The following is a 16,962-nucleotide window of genomic DNA, read 5'->3' as shown; positions in this document are numbered from 1 at the left end:
GAAATTGTGCATTAAACAGTGAAAAACTATTAATCTCAGAAGTGATGAATACCCCAACATGTTGCCTTGACACACAACGGTATTGCTTGCTTGACTAAAGCAAAAGTTGAAATCAAAATCATAAATTTTTTAAAGACTATATGAAGGAAAATTGTTCTTATTTGCCACAAGACCTTGACCAAGACATCGGAGTGACCTTGATGCTGAAGCTTAATATCCAGGGTGTCATCTTATGGTGGTCACCTTGGTATAATGCAAAATTATTGTAGTATTCAACCATGTATGGCAGTTATGGACTGGACATGAACCATTATCATCAGTAAGGCATGTATTATAGCACAACTGAGAGTGTTCAGAGGCACCCAGTGACCTTGAAACTAACAGACCCAGGTTGCGGCATGTAACACATTGTCATCTTATGGTCATAGGTCACGTCCATGAAAAATATTTCCAACTCCCAACTTACATGACCGTACACAATCCCCAACCATTCTCAGTAAGGCTCTTAGAGCAACATTCACCAAGTACACAATCCTCTACCATAATCAGTAATCAGTAAGGCTTTTAAAGCAAAACTCACCAAGTACACGATCCTCTACCATAATCAGTAATCAGTAAGGCTTTTAAAGCAAAACTCACCAAGTACACAATCCCCTACCATAATCAGTAATCAGTAAGGCTTTTAAAGCAAAACTCACCAAGTACACGATCCCCTACCATAATCAGTAATCAGTAAGGCTTTTAAAGCAAAACTCACCAAGTACACAATCCCCTACCATAATCAGTAATCAGTAAGGCTTTTAAAGCAAAACTCACCAAGTACACGATCCCCTACCATAATCAGTAATCAGTAAGGCTTTTAACCCTTTACTTCATAGATACGCAATTTTTCTTATCTATCCACAGCTTCATAGATATGCAGATCAACGTTTTATCGATAGCTTCATAGATACGCAATCCTACGTACACGTAAGGTAGGGGCATTTATTTTCATACCTGATGCTAATTTATTCACTATAAATTCATATTCATGAATTATAAATTTCGATAAATACCATGCACTAAAAAAAACACTATGTTACTATTTAAAGAATTTCGGAAAATCGCAAAATAAGGTCATTAGTATCAAAGATGCGTAAAACGTTGACTGCGCAGGTTTGTGGGCATTCCTGTCTCGTTTTCCTCGTGGAAATTTACACAATACTGCAAGTTATAATTAACTACCAATAATACAACTATAATTTATTGATCAAGCGCCTGACGTCACAGGTCATGGTTCAGAATCGAGTCAAAATGTCGGCATCAAAAGTTCGAAATTCCTACCATGAATTACAAATTAATTGACTGGCCTTAAACCAGGCCCATATAGCGAATTTGACCTTTAAGCTCGGGAACCGGTTCTTACGCATCTTATTGTGGTCACTTCTACATAAATATTTTGAAATTGCTTTATGAACAGACACGAAAGCCAGAATAGCCCTCCACTTCACTCCATGGGAAGCAGTGTTATAACTAGATATACATAAAATGAAAACAATAAATTCAGTGAAGTATGTCTTTAAGTAATATTTTCCCTGTTCAAGTTTCACTTTAGCATTAGCAATAGTCTATTTTGTAACAATCGATCATTTCTTTCCTAGACAATTCTACAAATGTCAAAAACCACTCTAAGTGACAATCCTTGACTAAACTTTAAAATTTTATCATTTTTATATTGAACAAAAGATTATAAACAAACATTTACAGCTAAACTTCTCAACATGACCCAGTCTAAGACTTTGCCCTGAGCCCAGGCTTCACAACCAGTATCACTGTCAGCATTATTTCCACTCTGAAAGGTTCCAAAGGCTGTAAATAAGGAATCAACTTGAAAGTGTCACGGAACTTTGATTTGTAACTACTCCAACATACAGACATATAGTTATATTCTATTTCATCCACCAAAATTATAGGGAGATCCTGATTCCGACCCAGACCAGACAACCACTACAGCAACTAGAGATTGCTTTTTTGAAAAAGCGCATGTCTCCCCCATTGTGTGGTCGTAGGTGAGAAATAATCAATGATGGACATGAAATTTGTACTTCCTCCCTACCAAGTTTGGTGAACCTAGGTCAAACCATTCTCAAGATATTGAGCGGAAATGTTTTTACATTAGGGGTCGCCGCGACCTTGACCTTTGACCTAGTGACCCCAAAAACATTAGGGATCTTCTACACCTCATGACCAACCTCCCTACCAAGTTTGGTGAACCTAGGTCAAACCGTTCTCAAGATTTTGAGCAGAAATGTTTTTTATATTGGGGGTCGCCGCGACCTTGACCTTTGACCTAGTGACCCCAAAAACAATAGGGATCCTCTACACCTCACGATCAACCTCCCTACCAAGTTTGGTGAACCTAGGTCAAACCGTTCTCAAGATTTTGAGCAGAAATGTTTTTTATATTGGGGGTCGCCGCGACCTTGACCTTTGACCTAGTGATCCCAAAAACAATAGGGATCCTCTACACCTCACGACCAACCTCCCTACCAAGTTTGGTGATCCTAGGTCATGCGGTTTTCCAGTTATCGATCGGAAACGAACAAAGCATTCTCCTGATATTGCACGGAAATATTTTTTTACATTAGAGGTCACAGCGACGTTGACCTTTGACCTTGTGACCCCCCAAAATATAGGAGTTTTCTAAACCTCATGATCAACCTCCCTACCAAGTTTGGTGAACCTAGGTCAAACCATTCTCAAGATATTGAGCGGAAATGTTTTTTACATTGGGGGTCGCCGCGACCTTGACCTTTGACCTAGTGACCCCAAAAACAATAGGGATCTTCTACACCTCATGACCAACCTCCCTACCAAGTTTGGTGAACCTAGGTCAAACCGTTCTCAAGATTTTGAGCAGAAATGTTTTTTATATTGGGGGTCGCCGCGACCTTGACCTTTGACCTAGTGACCCCAAAAACAATAGGGATCCTCTACACCTCACGACCAACCTCCCTACCAAGTTTGGTGAACCTAGGTCAAACCGTTCTCAAGATTTTGAGCAGAAATGTTTTTTATATTGGGGGTCGCCGCGACCTTGACCTTTGACCTAGTGACCCCAAAAACAATAGGGATCCTTTACACCTCACGACCAACCTCCCTACCAAGTTTGGTGATCCTAGGTCATGCGGTTTTCCAGTTATCGATCGGAAACGAAGTGTGACGTACGGACAGACTGACGGACTACCGGACTACCGGACTGACGGACAGGGCAAAAACAATATGTCTCCCCCAGAGAGGGGGAGACATAATTACGGTGCAACCCCATGGAGAGTTTAACAGTGTCTTTGAAGTCATACAAAAGAATTACACAAACAGTAAACCTTGTCCTCCCAAAACATTGCAGATTTATCTTTTGGAGTTGTCATGTCCAGCTGAATAGTTCTTGGCAATAGAATAAACCACTTGAATCCTTAAGTAATAGAATTTATTGTCATCATTGTTGTTACATTACAAAGGAGGGCGGTCAACTGGATAACCAATCAAAAACTTCTTAATGATTGTAGTTCTAATATTTTCCCCACTTATGGGCTTCCAAAATGCCTGACTGCTTATATTAAGCCACATCATCAATAAAATCACAGAACCCTATATGTTTGAGGCTTTGACTGTATCTGATAGCTAGAATGGTGATGATATTTCAATCTAACGCATCTAACAACATAATCAATCTAATGCATCTAACAACTGTTGATGTGTAAGGTGATATTAGCTATACCTTTAAAGTTACCTGCTGTCCTTGACTGCAATATGGCATGCAAAGTGCTAGTCACACAAAACCGTTTGCATCAAACTCACAATTAATTTTCCATATTTAACTTGTTTTCCTATGAAGTGCGAATAATGAGTTATTAATGGCACAAAGATGCTTTAGAGGTTTCTATTCAATTTAGTTTCTCTTATTTCCCTTCAGTCTCCATGACTCCATTCTTCCATATACTGTGCATGCACACCATCCAGTCGTTTGTTTTAAACCCATATAACCAACTCTGACATAAAATTGAAGAGTAGAAGATTATATATTTCTGACATGAAAGCAGCATCTTTGTTCTGGGAAACTTGTTAAATAAGGCCCACACAACAGCAATGCAACAACATTATTAAATAACCGTGATTTTATTTCAAGTTTCCCCTTGCAAATTGCCATCATTTTTCCACACTAAATGACAATTCCTACACAATGATTTGAAAAAACAAGAGGCCCAAAAGGGCCTATGCTCTACTGGCATGGCTTTTGTGGTCATATCAATCTACAGCATATGTATGGGTAAAAGGCAACAGACATATAGTTTATGTTTTGTGTTTGGGTTACCTGAAAACGTAGCACGTTCAACATCTGAGCCCAGAAAGTATTGTAAGCAGATTAGTTGCTATTTTAATATGTGCCAAGTAAAAGTCATCTGAAAAAAAAAAAATGCAGAAGCAAAAAGCAAATTGTCTCTCAAAATCCTAGACTTGCAAATTGTCTCCCTTAACTCTAGACTTGAATTTACATGTACATGAAAACTTGGCTAAAAATAGAATTCGCTCATGCAGACCTGGCTAAAAATAGAAAGCATTTCTTTAAAACTTTCATGGCCCATAATCAAGGCATTTATAAGCGGATCTGGCTGGTTTTCGAAAGGAACTGAGCTCTAATGGATATCTAGATACTGTACAAGTTTCATCGAGATACAATCAAAACTGAAGACTGTATCGTGTTCACAATCAATTGTTTACAGACGCACGAACGCACGACCGCATGGACACACAACCGCACGGATGCACATACTACGTACACATTACCATCGCAAAAGCTCTTCTGGCCTTTGGCCAGTAGAGCTAAAAATTACACAAAATCAGATACATGTACAGTAGGAGATTCTTATCGGTTTCCTTGGAGTTTCGCGGTCTTGTCACTCCCGAGTAACGCGGTGATTGTAATTATACGGTCCACTGATCAGCTTCGGAGGGTGAACGAGTGGAAACGCTGAGGAAAGCGGATCATGATAAATCAGATGTCATGTCCGCGATGACGAAAATACGCCAAGGAAAACGGAAAGAGGTAGTTCCGCGTGGAGTGTACTGTAGGTGCAGAAATATTGACTTATGCACACTGACATGCAAAACTTGAATATCAAAGGGCCATAACTTGCATGATATGCAAAACAAGAGCTGTCACAGTATGTGACGAATGCCCCCGAATGTGACATTGACCTACGAACAAGGTCAGTACATGAAAAGTTGATCTTGCCTTCATGGGTGAAAGTTGGAAATTTTGAAAAACCTGAAATATTTTGCTGGAGGACTGAGGGCCGCAGGGCCCCTGGTGGGTCCAGGGCAAAGCCCTGGCAGGGGGTCCAGGGGGCCAGAGGCCCCCGGAAGCTCCTGAGATTTAAGAATTTTAAGAGAATAAAATGCCATTCCAGAGTATAAATTGACTATGAAATGAAATTGAAGCCTGACTTAAATTACTTTAATGTATGGCTAAATAATATTTTCTACACTATTAAAAAGAAAAAATATTAATATAAGAAAATGATACCATTAATGAATTTTATGCCTAAACTGATTTGTTTGGTAGGAAATGTATCAACAGTCACAAAAATGTATAAGGTAGAATTTCTTCATTTATTTATAATAATTAAGATTTGGATCAAAAAAACTTATAATATTTCAAACTGATGCTTTTGTCAACACTCTTTTAACCACCATTAATCAACCAAGTTTGATTCTTTTCCATTTATATTCTGACTGTTGCTACCATTTTCATTTTTTTCATTTCCTTTTAAGCACCGTCTGTTTGGCCAGTCTGTGTTATTTTGCAACCCTTTTTGCTTTTTCAGTTTTGAGAAGCTGCAGGAAAGATTCCCAAATGATTGGTTTTTACACATCATTTCATCGCAAAATGATTACGCCCCGCAGAGTGATTTCCCCATCTATCACCGTTTTTGTCAACCTCAGACAACATTCCCACCTCCACTTATTTTACTGCCTTATCCAAGTCCTTCGTATTATAACCCGCTAGCAAAAACTTAATTTTCAGATCAATTTTGTTTGATAAACAATCGTCTGCATCGAATGACAGTTGCTAATAATAACAATGTCGGCCATCTTTATGTGCAGTCCTTAAGTGATAAAAGACACGCTATTTCATTGGAGGGCAAATCGAGTAAGCCAATCAAAAGTATCCTTTCACACGAATGACGTATAGGGTTTTCCTCGACCTCGTTGGTCGGAATAACGATTCGGCGATTCCCGATGAAAGAGGATCGCACAGCTAGTTTGTTTGGCCGTAATCGAACAAAAAGATCGGCTATCTCCGTAAATGAAATAAAAAGGCGTACTTGCTCAAGCGGGCACCTGCTGGATCGCAAAAATGGAGGTTGTGAAATCGGACTTATTGTTGACCTCTGCAAAATATGATCGAAATTCGGAGGAGTTGGGTCATACCCCCTAACCCCCCTCTGAAAATCTCAACGGATTTACACGATTTGGAAAAACGACCCCTCTGGATCAGGAAAAAACCGGAAAATCCGGCATATGCCGGAAAACTTTCACCCATGTGCCTTTATGTGTCAAATACATATGGCAAGTTATTTTAAATTTCCTCTGAACATAAAAAAATACCACCCATACTTGACAACCTACACTGTTATGTCCTTATATTCAGAATTCCCTTGTGAATAAACACTTAGTGTATCTTTCACCTTAGAGGTAGGGACACAGGTCTTGCACGCGACACGTCGTCTTGGTATGTGGTACACATGTGGCAAGTTATTTTAAAATCTGTCCATACAAGAGAAAGTTACAGCCCGGACACGATAACCTATACTCTATGTCCTTATATGCAGCACTCCATTGTGAATAAACACTAAGTGTGACCTTGACCTTTGAGGTAGGGACACGAGTCTTGCACGCCACACTTCGTCTTGGTATGTGGAACACATGTGGCAAGTTATTTTAAAATCTGTCCATACAACGGAAAGTTACAGAGCCGGACGGACGGACGGTGCGATTTTAATATGCCCACCTTCGGGGGCATAAAAATGTTATCAAACTTGATAATCCAGTAGGTCTGATGGTTGCAAATGGCTGATATATTGACCTCGATCTGTGGGCAAAACCTTAACCATAATGTCTACTTTGAAAAATAAAGGTCCATAATTGCATTATATGCAAGAATGAGTTATCTCACTTCATTATTAAAGTAGGTTGGATGGTTTGGAAGAAGTGTCTAAAGTTTTGTTAAAAATTACGTATTTGCTGAGTAAACTGTTATTGACTAATGTGGCTAAATTCAAAAACCTTCACCAGAATTTATAAGTGGAATTATAAAGGGCCTTGATTTGCATTATTTGCAAAATAAGAGTTATCCTAAATAGTTAATGAAGTAGGCTGGATGGTTGAGAACCCTTGTATAAATTATCAATGCAATACATCCAGTAGTTGCTGAGATATTTACTTAATTGTGCCGGTTGTCCGGTTAGCGCAGTGGTTAGCGCACTCCCTTCTCACCAAGGCGACCCCGGTTCAATCCCTTGCCTGGGTGCATGTGAGTTTGGTTAGTGGTCACCAAGCCGGACAAGTGGGTTTTCACTGGGTACTCCGGTTTCCCCCACGACATAAGACCACACGAGAGTGACTTAATATAAGCTATCATAGCTTTCTTTACAATCATTGTAAAATAAATAATGTTTAAACTTTAAACTAAGTGTGCTTATATAAAAAAAAACTAAACCAGTCAAATAATTAACGGCAATTATTTGCAATGGTATGCAAGATAGAATGATCTGACTTGATTATCTAAGGAGGTTGGATGGATTGAATGTTGAAAGTTTCAATGTTACTTTGTAATGATGCCATAGTGAGTAGAATAGCTCACATATTCATCAAATAGTTGAGCTATAAAACTTGCATGAAAAATCACTGAATGCGGTTCCGATGATGAGAAATCAACGACTACACAATCGACCACTGTAATAATCTTGAATAAATTTACTGACAAAATCTTTACCAGTTTTAAATCATACAGGATATCAGCAGCTATTTAGTAATGCTACACACGAAATGACTAACGTCAAAATGTATCGTTTCTAGATGCAGTCACTTTTAACACAAACTAATTGCATTACAGCACAGAGCAGTATTAAAATTCCTTATCATGGTTGCATGGAGAAACAATGTTACGACTTTAAGTGATCAATACATAGAACATCTACATTTACAGTATTACCGGGAAAAATTTATACCATAAATGTCCTAATAAGCTTGCATGCCATAATAGTAGCACCAGGGGTCTTTTCGTGGGTCTGTTGTCTGATTCTGCGACATGATCAATAATTTCCTTTAATCAAAACTCCCAAACAAATTGCCATTTTAGAGCACTGCTCATGAGGCTGACATCATACATATATGGTAAAACCATACCCCTTTCTATCATTAACAGGGGCAAAAAGAATCATGTAATATCTCATCTCAGGATATTATGTGTAACATGGCTTTCGAAACATATGTCAGCCTTGTCCAATTCCTCGGTTAATATCACTGTTGTATGCTTGTGACATTACACACTACCATCCTCAGCTATGTGATATATTGGAGTTCATATAATATCTGCTCTGTTATAATTATACCTTCAGTGATCAATCTATCCCCTTGTACGTAGACCTTGAGAAGAATTCGCCCTCGTCGCTCCGTATGGTCAATCCCACAAAGTTTCGGCGTGTTCTTTTCACATCGTTTGTGAACATTCATATCACATACTAGAAAAAGAAACAATAGAGCATTTAGGCAAGGTACCATAGATATGAGAAAAAGAATATTGTTTCATCTAAAAAACAATATTTTAGTATCAAATAACACCTTCGTTAATTGGTTTTCTGGTAAGAACAGTGGTAAGAACCTTCCTTTCACATCATATTGTCCAAGGTTCAATTCCCAGCCTAATTGCGTGTGAGTTTTGTTGTCAGACAACCGCATTTTCTCCAGGTACTGCAGTCTCCAGAGAACATTCTCACGAAGCATTGTGCCAACAAGAGTGACTCAGCATAAGTTAAAATTAATTTCTTTGAAATTACTGTAAAATAAATTAAGTTTCAACTATTAAACAATTCAATACCATTTAGTAATAAGTAAAACATTAACAGTCATTAATAAATGCAAAACACATAATCTGGGTGACGAATTTCTTTCAAGAACTTGTTAAATTATCATCAGTAGATTTCCACATAAGTATAGAATTCAATGATCCTAGATATTTTTTATAAAGCTGTGACACAGGCTTTCATGGCAATTTTATCATAAAGCTAACAAATCTCTTTGCATCCAAGATATAAAAAAGTTTCTGAAAATCGGAAAGTAAATGAAGTAAGCCTCTTTTCTAATGCCGCAGCCAGCGCCATGGGTCCCATTTGTATTCTATGGGGCAATTTATGAATAATCACTACCATAATTATATCTCACATAATATTTTCCAATCATGGTAAAAGCTTGGTCACAGAACACAAATAAAAGAAACCTGTGACAAGCTTTAGTACAAATCTGTAAATAGAAACAATTACCCGAGTGCTACCCACTTAGCTGGCCATTTACCCTGTTCCTCTCGCATATATAATTATTGGCCAACTAAGGTCAAGATCTCTTTTTAGTACCTATTAAACAAACCAACTATGGTAAAGTGCACGATCTCTTACAGTAAGTCTCTTACTTATCAACAATGGGAAGGCATGACATCCATTTAAGTATGACTCTTACTTACCATATATTCAGAAACCTTTCTCGGGAATGGAGCCAACTGCTGAGATAACCATTTTGGCACTAAGGGTTATACTATAAATATGGGGTGTCTTGTCAGTATAATGCTACCCGTTAATTTTCTTCACCACCTAAACGACCAAATGGGGAATAATATGATAACAAACTGTTCTAATCAGGGGAAAACATAATATTCAGATAATGCATAGAAATAAATGAGGCAATGTTATCTGTATATGAAGCATAATGGACTTAATTGTAGACACAAGCAGTGGAAGAGGAGTTGGGATAATGTAATTCATCAATGTTGATCATGGATTGCAGGAGAGAATCTCTCCCACACAGGACAAGTGACTAAAGTCAGGCAACGCAGCCTAATCGAGCCCAACTCTGTTACAAATCAGTGCATGTTGCATTTTTTTCTCTTCCTTTTTTTAGGAATTATTCAAAAACAGACTGTGTACTAGAATGAAAATCTGAACATTATTTAATGCCACCAAATGTTTTTATTTAAAAAAAAAATTATATGCTTTCCTGCAGTTTATAGAGAATTATCAGTGAAATAAAATTATCTGGTGTCTTGTCCCTTGAACCAACTGTCATCTCTAATGCATCATCCCCAGTACATTCTAACCATAAACATACGTTCAGTATAATTATGTAACAGCTATTGTCAGGGGACGTTGGCAGAAAATGACAACTTAATCATTTCAAAGAAAAACGAGAGCACCACAAATGGCGACACCTCAATTTAATAGTATATATCAGGCTGCATAGTACATTAAAAACTACAAGAAAAACCAGCATGACAAATCTGAATAATCAAATATGCCGATTATATTTTTTTATATCACAAAATTTACTATCAAGTGTACCCCATTATGAATGCAAAAACCCACTGGGGTAAATTTATCCCTGAGGAGCTGGGGTAAATTTGCCCCTGTGGGTAATGTTATCTAAATAACTTAAATTTCTCGGTTGAGTGTTTTTACAAAGGACATTTGTTTTAAGGCTGTATGCCACAAGCCTACAGACCATACAACCAAATATTGTAATCAGGTATTGTCAGATCTACTTTTTGACATGACATATTTAAAGAAGTAATGCGACGGACGCATGGTGTTATGAGGTTTAAAATAAAGCAATTTGAAAGACCACTTTATTTAAATACATACATAAGATTGCAAAGTTAATGTTAATTTTAAAGCACTATTAATTAGCCAAAGAATCTTGATAAATCATGGTGGGTAACCGAGAATAGATCATTACAGATAACTATGAAGAAAATGGGGAGACTCTGACTTACTTTACCTACTACAAAAAGTCAAAACGTTCTCAGCCAATATCAGGTTTCATTTAATTAACTTTACACTTGCCAGATGAAAGCAATGTTTATATATTCTAGTACATATATAGGTTTATCAGTAACAACAAGCACTTTTTGGTTACAGTTTGGGGCCATCCAAAATATGTTTTTTTTTTGTATTTGATTTTAAATTATAATTGCCTGTGAACAGAATTGTAAAAAAGTAAAATCATGCCCACAGACTTTCAACGCTTTCATTAAGTTTGGCAATTTGGTCTTTCTTTGAGACTCATATGATACATTAAATACATTTGCTGCAAAGCTCTCCGTCCACTCCTATTGCAGCAGATACTTTGGAACTTTGGAACTACACAACTTCAATTTTAAACACATTCTTGGTTCTTAATTTGCTCTAGAATGAAACAAACATCAACACATTCAGTTTAAATGTTTTCAGACGGTAAACATGGGGTTTTTGTTCATGAAACATAGATTACAGTTATAACTTTCCCACAATTACTGCAAGAGAATATCTCAAGAGTGCTTTCGTTGTGAACAAGAGTGGTATATTATATTATACGGAAGTATCATCAGCTACACAAATTTTTGTCATTTTATCAAAAATATTCATTTTTCTCAATTGCTATAATTATAATTGTATCCAAAAAATACCCCCATCTGCAAATGTTCAACTTATAAACGCAACATTAGAAATACAGTAAGATTTAAAAGCCTCTGGTTGTCTATAAATCAATGGAAGACATGATGTTAATGCAAGTACTGGCCACGCTTGGAAACAGAACAGAATAAATGACACAATTTATCACAGCTATTACGGGATCTATGACTGTATAATGCAATCAGATGGCAATTATTGTAACTGAATCATTGTCATCGCTTTATCTGTTTTCATCTCCATATCTGTTTTGCCGTCAATTCCATGTTGTCTTGACTGGGTTTAATCTTGAAACAAGATAAATATCTTAAATTTCATGAATAATTTAACTTCATAATGGTATTAAAGTGGTAAACCTTTTACAAGACAATTTATTTTCAATAAAAAAGATTCAAATAATATATAAATAATTTGTGGTGGCAATATAAGAATCGTCTACAATTTTTTCCCCGCAAGTCAATTTGCCTTACACAAACTTTATTATGAACATATCTGTCCTTAGATAGAAGTACAGGTATAAAATCTAGTGAAAATGACGTATTTCTGTTCCTAAATTCTGCATTACCAAGTAATTACATTGTACAGGAAGAGAGTTGACACTTCTATCGAAGGGGATAAAGACCAAGCACAAGTTTTGTCATAATTAACTGGCTCATGTTTCCATAAATGACAGGAAATCAATGTTTACCTAGAAATCATTTAGCATTCTATGGAAATTCATGTAATTTGTATTAAAACTGCTGCCATTTTTCTGTTAACATCAGCCATCACAGCAAAATGTTAATCACAGCTAATTAGTTTTCTGGCTGAAATATATTTCCAGAAATTTAATGTTACTGAACTGTCATTAAACAAGATTTTTGAACCCAAAATGATGCTTGATATATAAAGTGCCAGTGAAATACTTCATGTATTTCTCAACACCCTTTTAGATTAAACCTACCGTAAATATCCTATTCAACGTGCATGCCCTAAAAGGTGCCCCTTGCGGTATTTTTGTGGGTCTTTTTCCAATTCTGTGTATAAACAATGAATACCTTTACTTTAAACTACAAACAAGAACTGTCACAGAGACAGCGCACTCGACTATTACGTCGCTTTTCAGTGTAAGGATTGAAAAGTTTTGGCGAAACATGGATCACTGAAAAATTATATTAGATTTCAATGCAATACATGACGTTTTTGCTGAGATATTAACATAAATGTGGTTACATGCAAAACATTAACCAGAATTTCTAAGTCCAATAATAAAGGGCCATTATTTGTGAAATACAGTTATCGAACTTGGTTATTCAAGTAGGTTGGGTGGTTGAGTACCATTGTATAAAGTCTCAATGCAATACATGAAGTAGTTGCTGAGATATTAACCTATGTGTGCTAACATGAAAAACCTTAACCAGAATTTCTAAGTCACATAATAAAAGGGCAAAAATGATATAATATGCAAGATTGAGTTATCTTTCCTGAGAATTTCCATATTTTGAGACTTTATACAATGGTACTCAACCACCCAACCTACTTGGTTATTTGCGAAATACAGTTATATTACTTGGTTAATTAAGTAGGTTGGATGGTTGAGTACCATTGTATAAAGTCTCAATGCAATACCTCAAGTAGTTGCTGAGATATTAACCTATGTGTGCTTACATGCAAAACCGTAACCGGAATTTCTAAGTCAAATTATAAAGGCCCATTATTTGCATTAAATTCAAATAAGTGTTATCTAACTACATTAATTTAGTAGGTTAGATAGTTGGGAATACATATCTAAAGTTTCACTGCAATATAATGTATTTACTGATATAATGACTTAAAGGTGCTTACATGCAAAACCTTAACCAAGGTGTGATGCCGACGCGACGCTTGGGTGAGTAGTATAGCTCTCCATATTCTTTGAATAGTCAAGCTAAAAACGCAAATCATTCTGATGAAAAGCATTCCTACGGCGCCATTTTCATGGGTAATGTCATGCATATATGGAAAACCCATGCCCTAATGTACACATGACAGAAGCATAAAATTCTGAAAGTTGTGTATTGATATTTTGAAGCCATGTATTCAGTAGTCAACTTTATTGATTTACACTGCATAGAATATTTACAGCAACTAATGATACTGATTGTTATTTCATGTTTTCCACTCCAATTTAACGAATTTTTAAAAGTTGCTGAATGGGGAAAAATTGTTGTTGTTTTTTATCAGGCTAAATATATATAGGGTCTGTTTAATAGGACATTTACGGCTTTGGCTTTCTGAACAATAAGAACAACTAAGCAGAAATGACATCATTATTTTGCCACCTTCAGCCTATTGTTTAAAACTGGTTAATTCTTTCCTTTGGTCAAAGTTAGCCAAATTGTTAATACATAATCCAATAATTCATATTAACCAATCCCATCTATTTAATTGTAAACGGTACTAAACTAACCAAAAATGACATGTAAACAATTTATCAATGTCTTATAAAATTGGTTGCATGTGAAAACATGTTATATTCTATGTCTGTTAGAAGATATTATCTTAAATCTTGGCTAAAATTAGGGCTCACCAGACAGAGGATTTTATTTCCTTTAAATTGTCATTTTATCTGTTTTTGGGACAAGAACAAAGCTTTAACCGATAAATAAAAACTGGTCTATATTAAAATCATAAAAATTAAAATGCAGGGTGTTAATTTTGACAATTTTTTAGTATTATGACAAATATGGTAGTTATATGAGCATATAAGGACTGTTGAGATTGCATGATTACATTCTGTGCAATAAATGTCCTAGAATTCGATGAGATGTGGAAATAAGGAAGACAAAACATGATCTTACAAAGCTTAACACCATAAATGGCACTGATTGTTACACAATCCTTTAAAAATGTGCAGTGTTGCACCTATCATTTCTGTCAGAGTAGGAGGTGTTGACAGTGTTGCACCTATCATTTCTGTCAGGGTAGGAGGTGTTGACAGTGTTGCACCTATCATTTCTGGCTGAGTAGGAGGTGTTGACAGTGTTGCACCTATCATTTCTGTCAGAGTAGGAGGCGATGACAGTGTTGCGCCTATCATTTCTGTCAGGGTAGGAGGTGTTGACAGTGTTGCACCTATCATTTCTGTCAGAGTAGGAGGCGTTGACAGTGTTGCACCTATCATTTCTGTCAGAGTAGGAGGCGTTGACAGTGTTGCGCCTATCATTTCTGTCAGAGTAGGAGGCGTTGACAGTGTTGCACCAATAATTTCTGTCAGAGTAGGAGGTGTTGACAGTGTTGCACCTATTATTTCTGTCAGAGTAGGAGGCGTTGACAGTGTTGCGCCTATCATTTCTGTCAGAGTAGGAGGCGTTGACAGTGTTGCACCAATCATTTCTGTCAATGTAGGGTCACTAAGGGGTGTGAGGGGGCAAAACGTCAATACCACTGGACCACTCTCAGATTGTGGGTATCACACCCACAACCTCATATGTGAGAGGAAAAGACATGTATACCACAAGTTCACTATATTACCCTGGTGGGGATCACACCAGCAACATCTTGTGAGAGAGGCAAAATGTCTATACCACTGGACCACTCTCACCCTGGTGGGGATCACATCCTCAACGTCATGTGTGAGAGGCAAAGAGTCTATACCACTAGACCTCTCTCAGCCTAGTGAGGCTCACACCCAAAACCTCTAAGGCGCGAGGCAAAGAGTCTATACCAATAGACCTCTCTCACCCTAGTGAGGCTCACATCCACAACCTCTAAGGCGCGAGGCAAAGAGTCTATACCATTAGACCTCTCTCACCCTGGTGGGGATCACACCCAAAACCTCTTGTGTGAGAGGCAAAATGCCTAAACACTTGACCACACTTAACTAGTTGCCAAGAGGTATTTGTATTTCTAGAGTAATTCGTAACACTTAAAAAGTATTTACCTCATGATGGACATAAAACATTTATCTTGATTAAAAACTCCCTATTTAATGAAAATTCTAAACAGATTACTCTCTGTGCATTTTTAGTTTAAATTCTCAATCAATGAACTCCTAAAACATTACCATTCCTTTCAAAGGTCAAATCTTTGTAATCACTTCCTATAAATGGCACAAGATATTTCTTTGAAAGAGAAAAAAGTCCATTAGAAAGAACACTTTGATAGATGCTTTTGCCTGATATATAGAGACTTTTCACTGGATCAATCAATGTAACCATTTATTTAGAAATCTATTTGACAGTCCATATAGCTTTCTTAAAAAAATGTAATTCTTGGCCCTGTCAACTGTCTGTTTGTGTATCTTCTATCGGTTACTATTTAAGAGCAATTAGAATGTTTACAATATCGTCTGTATGTGTAACTTTAATTTTGGTTACTATTTAAGGGCAATTGAATGTCAACAATAACACGTGTATGTGTAACTTTAATTTCGGTTACTATTTAAGGGCAATTTGAAAGTTAACAATAACACGTGTATGTGTAACTTTAATTTCGGTTACTATTTAAGGGCAATTTGAAAGTTAACAATAGTGTCTGTATGTGTAACTATTGGTTACTATTCAAGCCTTAGGGCAATTAGAATGTTAACAATATCATCTGTATGTGTAAATATTGGTTACTTTTTAAAGGCAATTAGAAAGTTAACAATAACATTTCTGTCAGGGTAGGAGGTGTTGACAGTGTTGCACCTATCATTTCTGGCTGAGTAGGAGGTGTTGACAGTGTTGCACCTATCATTTCTGTCAGAGTAGGAGGCGATGACAGTGTTGCGCCTATCATTTCTGTCAGGGTAGGAGGTGTTGACAGTGTTGCACCTATCATTTCTGTCAGAGTAGGAGGCGTTGACAGTGTTGCACCTATCATTTCTGTCAGAGTAGGAGGCGTTGACAGTGTTGCGCCTATCATTTCTGTCAGAGTAGGAGGCGTTGACAGTGTTGCACCAATAATTTCTGTCAGAGTAGGAGGTGTTGACAGTGTTGCACCTATTATTTCTGTCAGAGTAGGAGGCGTTGACAGTGTTGCGCCTATCATTTCTGTCAGAGTAGGAGGCGTTGACAGTGTTGCACCAATCATTTCTGTCAATGTAGGGTCACTAAGGGGTGTGAGGGGGCAAAACGTCAATACCACTGGACCACTCTCAGATTGTGGGTATCACACCCACAACCTCATATGTGAGAGGAAAAGACATGTATACCACAAGTTCACTATATTACCCTGGTGGGGATCACACCAGCAACATCTTGTG

At 37.1% G+C, this 16,962-nt stretch overlaps 1 protein-coding gene across 2 annotated transcripts in view; it reads right to left on the bottom strand.

Annotated features, from left to right (window-relative positions):
* Nucleotides 1–16,962, bottom strand: part of LOC128202729 (calcium-dependent protein kinase C-like) — a 123,234-nt gene that overhangs the window by 73,202 nt on the left and 33,070 nt on the right. For both annotated transcript variants that reach the window (XM_052903818.1, XM_052903809.1), the window contains exon 5: nucleotides 8,655–8,783. In XM_052903818.1, coding sequence (XP_052759778.1) covers nucleotides 8,655–8,783 — 129 coding nt within the window. The remainder of the gene's footprint in view (nucleotides 1–8,654; nucleotides 8,784–16,962) is intronic.

The sequence above is a fragment of the Mya arenaria genome, chromosome 2 (genome assembly GCF_026914265.1).
Source record: "Mya arenaria isolate MELC-2E11 chromosome 2, ASM2691426v1".
NCBI classification, from domain to species: domain Eukaryota; kingdom Metazoa; phylum Mollusca; class Bivalvia; order Myida; family Myidae; genus Mya; species Mya arenaria.
This window is presented reverse-complemented; position numbering and strand designations above follow the sequence as displayed.